The sequence below is a fragment of the Octodon degus genome, unplaced genomic scaffold (assembly GCF_000260255.1).
Source record: "Octodon degus isolate 3935 unplaced genomic scaffold, OctDeg1.0 scaffold00070, whole genome shotgun sequence".
NCBI lineage: Eukaryota > Metazoa > Chordata > Mammalia > Rodentia > Octodontidae > Octodon > Octodon degus.
Genome location: NW_004524646.1, coordinates 5,836,383 through 5,848,119, shown reverse-complemented (window position 1 = coordinate 5,848,119; position 11,737 = coordinate 5,836,383). Strand labels below are relative to the sequence as shown.

General features: G+C 58.8%; 1 protein-coding gene across 1 annotated transcript in view; it reads right to left on the bottom strand.

The window, feature by feature from the left end:
* Window positions 1–1,653: 1,653 nt before the first annotated feature.
* Window positions 1,654–11,737, bottom strand: part of Itpk1 (inositol-tetrakisphosphate 1-kinase) — a 148,285-nt gene continuing 138,201 nt past the window's right edge. Inside the window, exons 8-10 of the mRNA XM_004635154.2 lie at window positions 10,247–10,314; window positions 6,159–6,321; window positions 1,654–3,605 (exon numbers count right to left, since the gene is read on the bottom strand). Coding sequence (XP_004635211.1) covers window positions 3,256–3,605; window positions 6,159–6,321; window positions 10,247–10,314 — 581 coding nt within the window. The 3' untranslated portion in view covers window positions 1,654–3,255. The remainder of the gene's footprint in view (window positions 3,606–6,158; window positions 6,322–10,246; window positions 10,315–11,737) is intronic.

The window sequence follows — 11,737 nt, the reverse complement described above, 5'->3', positions numbered from 1 at the left end:
CCCTCGATGTCCTAGTGAAAGCCTTCTCTGAACAGTTTCTCCAGAGGGAGCCTCAGAGAGGTGGCTGCAGACAACTGGAGGATGGTCCACCTGGTCAGATGCCAAGCTGCAGGAGACTCGGGAAGTAAAGAGAAAACGACCAGTCCTGGGAAAGGCCCTAACAGTCTCAGTGAGAGGCACACTGCTTGGAAGTAGATCCAGCCATAGACGGCCCATGGCGAGCAGCTCTCCTCTGCACAAGGGTGCGGGCTCCAAGAGCTCGCTGTACAGAGGGGCAGAGGCATGAGGGGAGAACGCAGCATGGACCCTCAGCAGCATTGTCCAAATGGGACTCAGGCTGGCAGGAGAACATGGCAGCAGGCACAGCTGGGCTGAGCGGAGAAGGCACAGCTGGGCTGAGCGGAGAAGCCACAGGCCAGAGCTCCCAAGGTTCACTGCACTGGCCCCCCTCACAGCGACCTGTGCTGGAGGAGCCCAGTGCTCTGCGGTAGCAGGGACAAGGAAGGATGCTGCTCACTGGGTGGAGGGCCAGCTTCTAGGGGACAGGGCACAAACCCAAGGAACATGAGTGGGGACAGCAAGGGGCTCTCAGTGGCCAGCAGCCAATGTGAATGCCCAAGACCCAAGCACCAGGCTGGAAAGATCAAGGACAGTTTCCTTTGGTCTCCAAGTCCCTTTTCTCAGTGGGCAAAGCCAGCTTCCTTCTGGGGCCTTTCAGCCTGCTACCAAGCCCATTCACTGGTCCCTGGGGACAGGAATGCCTGTTTGAGGTCATCCCTCCTGCACTGATAGGACTAAGCAAACCTGACCCAAGGCCTCTTCCCAGTGGTCCAACACAAGCACCACACAGGCGACCTTCTGAAACTACCTGAGGCTTCAGCCAAATGTCGCCCTGCCTGAGTCAAAGCCCTATGCACCGACCACCACCAAGACGGGTATTACAGACCCTTTGGCCCAGTATCCCAACCAGCTGGCGATGGAAGCAAAGTGTAGGGCCCAGCTGCACATGACACTGGCGACTCCAGCCATCTGCCTTTCCTAGGGTGCTTCCTATGGGCACGGTGCTCTCACAGGTTTGCACCTTATGGACTCCGAAGCTGCCTCAGGGGGACTGTCTATCCCTACCAGACTCCCAAGGCTGGGGCCAGTGAGGACACAGGGAAACTGTGCTATGTGCTGGCACCCACGAAGGGCAGTGTGTGCCCGGGGGACCCTTGGGTTTTCTCATCCTGACATCTTCCACAGGTGTGGGAGGGTGCCTAGTCACTGTCAATGCTCCTGTGCCTGCTGGACGGCATCCACCAACCTCACAGGTGGCTCCTGTCTACCCCACAGCTCAAGGTCTCTATGAGGCCAAACCCCAGCCTCAGCTGGTTTCCACTCCTGGAAGACAAAACTGCCCCCCTTGCCACCCACATGGAGACCTGCAGGAAATGCCCATCACCGGAAAGCAGTCATTTGATACCTGGACAGGCACACACCCATGTGGCCGTGGACAGCGCTGACCTGCACAGGGACTCACCGCAGCCGGTCACGCCACACACCTTGCCTGTCCTTGTGGCACTTAGATTTTACTTAAAAGGCATAAAGCTGCTTTATTAAAAATCTTTCCGTTAAATACTAGGAGGATGATATAACAAACACAAGCAGCACTTTGTAAACATGTGTGAAATGCAGTTTGATTTCAGTAGTTTATTTCGGAGACAAAGCAGTGCAAGAGGCTGGCCACGCTTCCCTGCTTCCCGGATTCAGGGTCAGACATCGGTCAGAGTCAACACTCGGCTCGCACAAGCACGGCACTTCTGGGGCCTTTCCTTTCCAAGGAAGCTGAGCAGTTTGGCTTCTGCCCCTCGCCCTTGGCCAGCCCCAAAGCCTCCAGAAGCCCCCCGTGTGCGTGTGCCTGCCTTGGCAGCCTCCCTAGGGCTTCTCTGGGCTCCTCCAGTGACTTCTGCCTCACAGGATCACAGGGGACAGACCAGAGGCCTTTTCTCATCCAAAGTGAAATGGTATCTTATGACACAAGACGCTGCTCGGGGGTCCCAGGCCCTACACCCTCCTGGGCAGGGAAGACCCTTCAGATGCCCTATCCCATGGCCCCTGGGGTCAGCCGTGGTCGGCCTGCAGCCGTGGCGACAGGACAAGGTGAGTCTGAGGTGGGGTGCAGTTCCTTGCAGGCTGGCTTAGTGCTTGGGCTTACGATCACCACAGGAGGGCTGTGTGGGGTCTGCTTGCTGGACAAGGGCGAGTGTGTGTGGACAGGAGTGATCCATATGGCCTGGAGGCCCAGCGGGTGAGGCCATCAAGGGGCCACAGAGCAGGTTGTCTCTCTGGGCAGGAGCACAAAACCAGCCCTTCTGATCTCTGGTCTTGGCCACCCACTGGGGATGAGGGGACAGAGGCTCAAACTAGTGAAAAGTGTCCAAAATCCCAGCACAAAACTGGGTACAGATGGACTCAGCCCAGAGCTCTCAGCAAAGTGTCCCCCTTCTGGGTCCTGTGAAGGGTTGGCCCCAAGTGGAGGGACCTGGTGACTCCAGGGACAGGGGAAGGTGGCAGCAACCAAGGGCCTTGGCCTCTGCCCACGGGAGGCTTCCCTGCCCATCCCTGTTGTGGGAAGGTGGGTCACCACGAAGACCCCTCCAGTACGAGCTCTGCCAAAGGGCCTGTGAGCTCCCCCTTAGGGTGAGGGGTCAGCTGCCCACGTGGGGGCCACTGGTCTCAGAAGACACAGCAGGAAGGCAAGGAAGGAAGGGTCAGGTCTGGGTGTGGGCAGCCTGGAGCTGGGAGGAAGAGGAACCGTTCATCCGCTCGCTCTGTGCAGCCACCAACAGCCTAGCCAGGCCTCCCCGCAGGGGCCCCAAAGGCCTGGCCCACAGCAGCCATGGAGACAGACACGCACAGCCATGCACACTTGCACAGCAAACACACACACACACACACACACACACACACACACACACACACCCTCGCATTCACACATAGTGTTGAAAACACAAGCATGTGTAAACTCAGTGAAGAGATCCGCACAGCAGGAACTAGGCGGGGAGCCCCTTTTCCATGAGCTGGGCCACTAGGTCTTTGCTTCTTCTTCCCCCCACCCCTTGTTTAGATCACATCATAAAATCAGATTAAAAATTAAAAAAAAAGAAGCATCAGATCATTTGGGAATTCTTAGTAGCATCCCCGTTGGGAGCTGCTGGCCCAGCGGGTATGCTCTGCGCCCCGCGCCGCCCCTCTGGGTCCCGGGCTCCATGGCTACTGTGAGGAGGCCTTGGTGGCCAGGGAGGCCACGCAGTGCTGCTGGAAGCTGGGCGACACACCGGCAGTGCAGCCGAGTCTCTGGTGCGGCAGCTTGGCAGAGCCGCCCGCGCCCACGTCAGCCTCTGCGGTCCAGGGTGCGTCCTGGCCCATCATGCTGCTGCAGCAGCCGGGGCCGGCGCTGCACGTCCGCTCGCCTGCCAGGCTGCCCGCCTGCTCAGCCAGGAGCCTGCTGTGCCTCAGTGGGGCCACGTCCCCCGCAGCGGCCATGCTGGTGCTCTGCTCCTGCAGGACAGTGGCGATGTGGTTCAAGAGGTCCGTGAAGAACTCGCTCACACCCTCGTAACCTGGGGCAGGAGAGACAAGGGGCACCAGGGCATCAGCCACAGGGTGATAGGGAGGAGGAGGCAGCACGCAAACAGGGGACTCCAGGCTCCCCAAAGGAGGCTGGCAGAAATCAAGCTGGTGCAGTGAGTCCAAGGGCCTGGCTTTGACCTCCCCCAAGGTGTGAAAAGCCGAGAACTGCAGCTGATGCTGCACCCAACCTTGTCCCTGCTGGGAATGGTCCCACCCATCCACACACTGCTGCGGCTTGGGTAGCTGTCCCCCAGGAGCTGTGCATGGAGCCTTAGCAAGTGCTGGGACCTTTGGGGGTGGGGGAGCAGGAAGTCTCCATGTCAGTGGGGCGGTGGCCTTAGTCCCTAGCCTCTCTCCTCTCTCTTTCATTTCTGCCACTCACTAAACAGCTTTCCCTGTCCCAGACCCCACACCCTGCCATGTGCTGCCCGGTCACACGGTAATGCGACCTACTAATCCGATGGAAACTTAAGCCTAGAGCTTAAAGTAAACCTTTCTTGCTCAGTATCTCAGGTATTTCGTTGCAGGAGCGGGAGCTCGCAAGCAGACCTGCACGATGTGGTCAGGCACAGAGGTGAGGGCGGCAGAGCCGAAGGCTGCTCCTCACGCTCCGAACAACCACCGACTCCACAGGACCTGGCAGCCAGACCTAGGCTGGGCTGCGCCACATCTACCCTGTGTCTCAGCTTCCATGTCTCGACACAGAGTGCTACTGCTTGTGGGGAGCTTCTGTGAAAACCAAGGCAGGGGTGGGGGTGGGGGTGGGGCTGGCACATTGGCAGTGTCCCATCTCAGCCTGGGATCAGCACCCAAACTCCAACTGTGAGCCCACATAAGCCACTTGCCAGAGTGTGAGCGTGTACGCAGTGTGTTTGTGTGTGTGTGTGTGTGTGTGTGTGTGTATGTGTGTGTGTGTGTGTTCACCCTCTTGCCATCACCATAGTAAAATACCTGAGACAATCACTGCAAACAGCCCTCTGGCCAGGGCTGGCAAGTCTGGATTATGAACTACTGGTGGCCACAAGGCACAGGCTCCCCTGCAGACACAAGGGTCGGCAGAGCCCTTGGGAGACACCTGCAGGTTTCAGCGTCAGGTAAGGCTGTGCTGACTGCCAACAAATGACCTCCAAAGGTGGGCACCTCCTGCCTTCCTGGGCCGACGCGAAGGGCTAAGCATTGATAGTCAGCCCAAGAGCACTAAGGAGAGCAAGAACTGCAGCTGCAACCACCACCAGGACAGCCCGGCGCCAAAGGGCTCCTGGAACCTGGCATGAGCTCCAGTGGCACTATCAGGGTGGAGCAGGGCACAGAGTGAGCTGGGAGGAGAGCTCTGTGGGCCGCGCCTCCACGGCCTCCACTGCACCTTTGAGGCCCTATTTCACTGGTGAGGATTGAGGACTGCTGACTATGACAGTGACGGTGGTGTTGGCATCCAGCCTGGTGTTGAGAGCACCAGGGCCCTTCCCTCTTAGCACATGTGCCGCCGCAGCCCCATATACAGAGGGCAGCCCTGGGGCTCAGAGACTGGTGCTGCAAAGCTCCAGTGAGGTATAGCTGGGACCTGTGTGTACGCCGAATACCATGTGGCGCCTGGAAGCCCAGCTGTGGGGCTGGGTGCCCTGCTGGCCTGGGCATGCGGTGAGGGGCAGGGCAGACCTTAAGCCCAGGTGCTCAGGCTGCTGGGCACTGAGAAGAGATGTGAGTAGTGTGTGAGCAAAGGAGACCCAGTCAGGTTGTCGGCAACCCCTCTGCTTTGGGCCCCAGGTCAGCTTTGGAAAGGCAGAGCAGGTGGGGTGTGTTTCCCGGGTGGGGCGGGGGCAGATGGGTGAAAGGGAGGCCAGGTGCCAGTACCCTGCAGACCATGTTCTATGTCTCCGCAGGGGGAAAGCGATATTCTTATTTACCCAGTCCCTGAAGATTAAGTGACCTGAACCATCGCAGACTATAAAAGCAAGGCCAGGCTGCAGACCTGGGGCTGGAGCCCCGCAAGGTGCGAGCCTCACAGTCCGATGCAGCCTGGCTGACGGGCCACATCACACTCTGCCCTTCAGAGACAGGGCCTGCTGCCTCCCAGCACCACAGGTGAGGGCAGCGGAGGCAACACGGAGCTGGGAGTGGCTCACCTGGCCACCAAGGTGCTATGTAACCCAGGACACTTTCTGGTGGCCTCACTTTCCCTGCGCATACACTATGGAGGGCTGTGCTCTCTGAGGTCTTTTCAACTCCACAGTCTGTCAAGTCCCAGAGGTGGGCTGATTTCAGACAATCAAGAACAACAGCGCCATAGAGGGCACAGGTCTTGAGGGCAGCTGAGTGCCCTCCGCCTGGGGCCTTCCAGGTACCCACACTCAGGGCCTCTGCCCTTCCTGCACCCTGGGAATCCATCCTGCAGGTGCTTGAGACTTTGCGGCTGGGGCAGCGCTGCCCCAGGCCCCACAGTGAGGCCACTCTTGTGATCCTACCAGCTCGCTCCTCTGCCACTGCCCATGCACTGAGGCTGAAAGCCCAGGTCCCAGCAAGGCTGGCACCCGGCTGCTGCTCACCTGGGAAGGCGTTGATGTCGATGACCGCATGCTGCCCCGTCTGGTTGTTGATGATGATATCAATCCCAAAGAGTGACACACCCAGCGCCTGCCGCAGGGCCCGGGACAGCTCCCGGATGACCTCGTCACTAGGCCGCTCGAACACACCCTCAATCTTGTCCAGCTGCGGACACACAGAGGTCAGGCCATGGTGAGGGGGTGCCAGGCCAGACCACGCAAAGGACACCACCGGAGGTGCCAGGACAACAACACGGTTAGCACTTGCCACAGATTCTGGAGCAGGCTACCCCTACTCTAGTCCTGCCAAGGACAGGCAGCTTTGGAGTGGATGATTCAGTAGGGGGCGAGAGCGCATCAGTACCCAGGAAGTGGGTATCAGTATCAGCATTTTACATATGGGGGAAAAGGGCTCAGAGAGGGTTGGGGCCAGTCCGGGTCACACAGCATGAAAGCACAGGTCAGAAATGGCTCTAGCTTTTCCTGCCTCTAAACCCAACCCTTTTGCAGGAAGGAAGGAGACATGAAGGGTCGCAGACCCAGAGGACACAAAGGTGCAGGGCTCAGAGCTGAAGAAGGTGTGGGGGGCAGGGGGACCTGGGCCCCAGGGACGCTGAGGCCTGGGGCAGACAGAGTGCAGGCAGAGAGAAGCTGCAGGAGACAAAAGTGGAGATGCAGAGCCAGGGCAGAGGGGTGGCGTGTGGCCATGGGTTCTGGGGTTGGCCCGTTTTCCTTTCGCAGCAAGTGGCGACTGGGGCATCTCCCAGGCACTTTCCCACCTGACGCCCTGGGCACATTCAGCTTTAAAGAAGAGGGCTGGCAGAGTTGTCCCAGCCCACTTCTCCCACTGTGCCCTGCACATGCGCCCTCTCCCTGCCCTAGTCTAGGAGGCCTGGCACAGGCACCTGTGCTTTCTGTGTCCACACCTGGGCCCCTCGCCAGGGTCTCCAAGGAAATGGACCTTCACACTGGGGTCAAAGGATTTAGATCCAAACTCTGACAGTGATCCAAACCTCCGAACTTCACGGGTTCAGGGAAGTATCTCCATTTGCCTGTGTGTAAAATGGAATAAGGACGCTTCCATCCCAGGAGTGCTGCATCTGAATTTTAGCACAGGGACAACTGTCACTGAAAAGCCAGCCAGAACACACTGAGGGCCGAATACATGTGCAGCTCCAGGTGTTGTGGCCAACAGGGAAGGGGGTGGAAGCACAGAATTATCCTATGACCCAGCAGCTGCACTCCTGAGCTGAAACCCAAGGCCTGTATATGGGACTCGAGCACCCTTGAACACCCACCCATGCAAGCTGCGGCCATCCTCACAGGGGCAGAGGGTGGCAGTGCGCCAGTGTCCGCCAGTGGATGAACGGAGAAGAGAAACGGGAGCAGCTTCCTGTACAACAGCACACCCGTCCACGGGAAGGAGTGGAATGCTGACACCCAAGCACACTACAGCACGGGGGTCTGTGGAAACATGGCGCTAGGGAAAGCAGCCAGTCACCCAGGGGCACGTGACCTATGGTTCCATTTACATACAACACCCAGAGTGGGCACATCCATGGGGATGGGTGTCAGACCAGTAGCTGCTGGGTGCTGATGGCAGGAGGGACAGGGAGGACAGTTCATGGGCACAGGACAGTAAAGGCAGAAGCACTAATCGCCCCTGACCTGTCCACCTCAAGGTGGGTAATTGTATGGGTGTGAACTTGGTTGCAATCTAAAAAAAGGTAAAGCTGGGTCAGGAAGGTTGAAGATGGAGCCCTTGCTCACCAAGACAAATGAAATGGCCTTTACCCCTGAACGGACACCAGGGAGCTTCCAGATGTGCTGAGCAGCGTTGACACCTGGCACTGTCTCCTCTGTGGTTCATGCTACCGTCCTGCTCTGCCGAACAGGCAGGGCCTGCCTGCCCCTGCCCGAGTGCCCTGGTGTCTGACCTGGGGAAGTAGGTCCCCAGCGGTAGCCTGGAAGAGTTTCCTGGCCACTTAGGGCCCAAGGTTCAGCCCAAGAGAGACCCATGCCACCTACCGCATGCCCTGAACTGCCCCGGGCACCGTTTTCTCACTCCAACAGATGGGCACGAGAATCCGGTGAGCTGCTGTTCCAGGCTCATGGCAGGACCAGGCTGAGGCTGCTGGGCCGCTGCCCTGCTACAGTCTCCTGACATGCTGTTTATAAAAGCTCTTTCTCAGCCCAGCCAAGGAATCTCAGAAATCCTCCTGAAGCCCTGTGATTACCCAGAAACAAGCAACCAGCCTAGGATAAGACAAAGGCGTGGAAGTGCCCTGGTGTGGTAAACACAAATGGTGCGACACTTTCTGGGGAAGATGGCAGTGGAGCTGAGACGGTGTCCCGTGGGCTGCTCTGAGGCCTTGGCTCCCACCACAGTGACACTGAGCACTCACTGCACACCCGGCAGAGGGCACGTTAGGGAACAGGCTCAGAGAGCTGAGGCCACTTGCTGTGCCTGGTCAGGCCCCCCACGAGCCCACCTCCTCCAGAGCCTCTGCTCTTGAAGAGTCTGATACTGGCTCTGAAAAGTAAGCAGTGGTGGAGCACAGCAAGGCCAGCTCAAAAGTGCTGGCTGAGGGGCCGGGGAGATGGCTCAGTAGGATAAGCGCTTGACTGGCAAATGCAAGGATCTGCGTTCAATCCCCGGTGGGGCAGGAAGTGGCTCCACAGCCCAGATCACTCCAAGGGCACCCATTCCTGGAACACAGTGGCTGTGTAGTCCCCTGTGGGTGTCCGGGGATTGGCACCCCCTCATGGAGAAGGTGGCACCAATGAGGTGGCCCTTTCCTCCTGGGTGGAGTCCTGAGGAGCACCATGTGTTGAGGGGAAGGCAGGACAACCACAGGCCTCCCTGGTGGGGAAGGACACAGCTGTGTCCAGCCTGACTCCTCCCGTCCTCAGATGATGACACTGAGGCGCAGACCTCTGCTTGCAGCCCTCATTGTCCCTCTGGCATCGGTAACAGTCAGCCCTAAGGGACACCAGCTGCACACTGCGAGGACATGGGAAGGGACAGCTTCCCAGGAGGTGTGTGGAAATCGACTCCCCGTGGGCTGAATGAGGCTCAGACACCCGGCTGGGAGGAAGCCCTGGGGTTTCACACCGAGCAGATGGCCTTTCCTGCACGTACTGCACCTAACAGCACATACAGCCAGGCCCAGAGGGGATTTGTGTAAAATCTAGTGGCTCCCAAAGCTCACTGACTCATTCCTGGGGATGTCTGTCAACATCCTGAAGGATGGTGGTGTCCCTCCAGGTCCCTGTCCATGTTGTGTTCTGTCTAATCCTCAGCATAGGCTTCTCAAACAAACCAGAGATGAACGCCAAGGGGACACGCAGTTAGGGCTCAGGAGACAGGAGTGCAAGCCCTGGGCAGCTCCCTGTGTGCAGCACAGGGTAGGCTAGGGCACCATGGTCAGTGGTGGCTCTTGGGTCCTGCCCAGGAGAGGGAGGGGACACAAGCAAAGAACAGCAGAGGGATGCAGCTCAGGGGAGCAGGGCCCCAGAGGCAGTAAAGCTGCAGGCCCGCTAGACACAGGAGGGCAGCAGGCTGTGGCCTGGGGTGGCTTGCATCTCCTCAGAGCCATTGCTCAGCATGGCCGGGATGGGAGAAGTCCCCAGCTCCTGGGACACCTAGCTCTGAATCAGACAGATGGGTCAACCTCTGCTCAACTCTGCAAACCTCAGGGAGTAACCCATTCTCCCCTCGCTTCTCCTCTCCACTGGGCACCTGGGCCTCACCCAGTGACAATCGCTGATTGCCAGCTGCAATGTCCACTGCCACTATGTTAGGGGTGGAGGGCCCACCCCACCCCACAGCAGGCTCCTGACAAATGCTCCCTGGAGACCCACATGGACAGGAGACACAGAAGGGATGGAAAGTGAGCGGGCAGTAGGCCCCAAGCCAGACCCCTGCCTCCTCCCAGGCTCCATCGCATCCCCTGTCGCATGCACAGCTGTCGTGCCCTAACCTTCACCCCAGCCCTAGGCACTTCCCTTCCCATCGCATGGTCAGAGAGCTCAGCAGGGGCCCTGGAGCCAACAACACCCCACACCAGGCCACCACACGAGCCACATACCTCGGTGAGGACCGATGATGATTCTGGCTTTGACACATTATGGCTGTTGAAGAAGATGGATTCTCGGTCTGTGAAAGCACAAGACAGCAAGAGAGTTAGAATGGCCAGGTAGAGCCACGATTCCACCAGCGGACACGAGGGGGCAGCACCACCCCAGCCTCTAGCCAGGGAGGCTTCCGGCAGCAGGGCCAGCTCGTGAGCAGGGAACCCTAGCCCTGTGTCATAGGCATATGTGTGACCCTTCTGCTTCCATTTCTCCTCCCAGGTAGAAACCACTGTTCCCAGGCTACCTCTCACCATGCCTGGGTTTCCTGCACACAGGACACCTGCCTTAAGTGTGTCACATACATGTCAGCACTCAGGTGTCAAAAGCCCAGGACACCTATGGAGAAACGGCCAGGCTACCACTGGTGTACAAGAGCTTAAACTAAAAGATACTGCTGTCTCCCCACCAGGCAGGGAAAATACAGGAAACTGGTACACAGGCTTCCATAGGATCCATCCAAGAAAGATCCGGAACAGTCTGTCTGCCCCCAAATGCCTTCGACCTCCCCCAGCCCTCGCATCCCTGCTCCATGCCCGCCACTGCTGCACCCCTCCCCCATGCCTGGGGCGCTGGGGAGGCAGACAAATCCCCAGAACACTGAAGTGATAAGCTGACAGTGCATCCATTCATCCTCAATAGAAACGTCCTTGCTGAGTTAACCAAGGTTGATGGAGGAAACGTAAGGCCGGCCAGCTGGTCAGCTAGGAATGTTCTCAAGCACTCCAAAGCACGGTCACATGAAGGCAAGAATCACAGAACCACAAGCCCAGAGAGGAGTTCTGGCAAAATCTATCACCACCCCCTGGCCTCCCCCAGCCCCAAGAGCAGCACGGGATCATCCTGCTTAGGAGCCCCTGGGCCACTCCTTGGATTCATGGGGTGGGGTGCCACAGATGCCTCCCCTAGGACAAAGTGATTATCCCTGGGACACAGATCCTGAAGCCTAAGGACAGGAAGAGCCCTGGCTGAGGACCTGTGTGCCAGGGCTAGGGGAGCCCACTCGGGCTGCCAAGCCCCACCCCCCAGTTCCAGGACTCCATGGCGCCGCAACAATCATGCATGAGGCAGTGATTCGGGCAGAGGCCAAGCAGGCAGGCGCTGAGATGTACCTGGCATCCTTCCTGCTAGCGGGGCACAGAGGCCCCTGGCCACCCCGGTGTGCCCAGCAGTCCTCCTGCCGCTCCGACCAGAGCCAGTCCAGACTGGGGGCACGAGAGACGGTCCTGGGGAGGAGCCTGGGGAAAATAAACACCCTGCGGGACTTGCGTCAAGCAGCTCCACCAATCTCCAGTTCTGGGCACTGACTGCCACAAGGGAGCCTTAGGGGAGGCGAAGCTGGGTGGGCCAGAGGCTGGAGTTCTGGCCTTTGGAAGCCAGGCCCACCTTCCTATCCTGCAGCCTTCCCCTGGGCAGGGTGCTTTGCAGATCCCCAAGGTTAGCAGCCA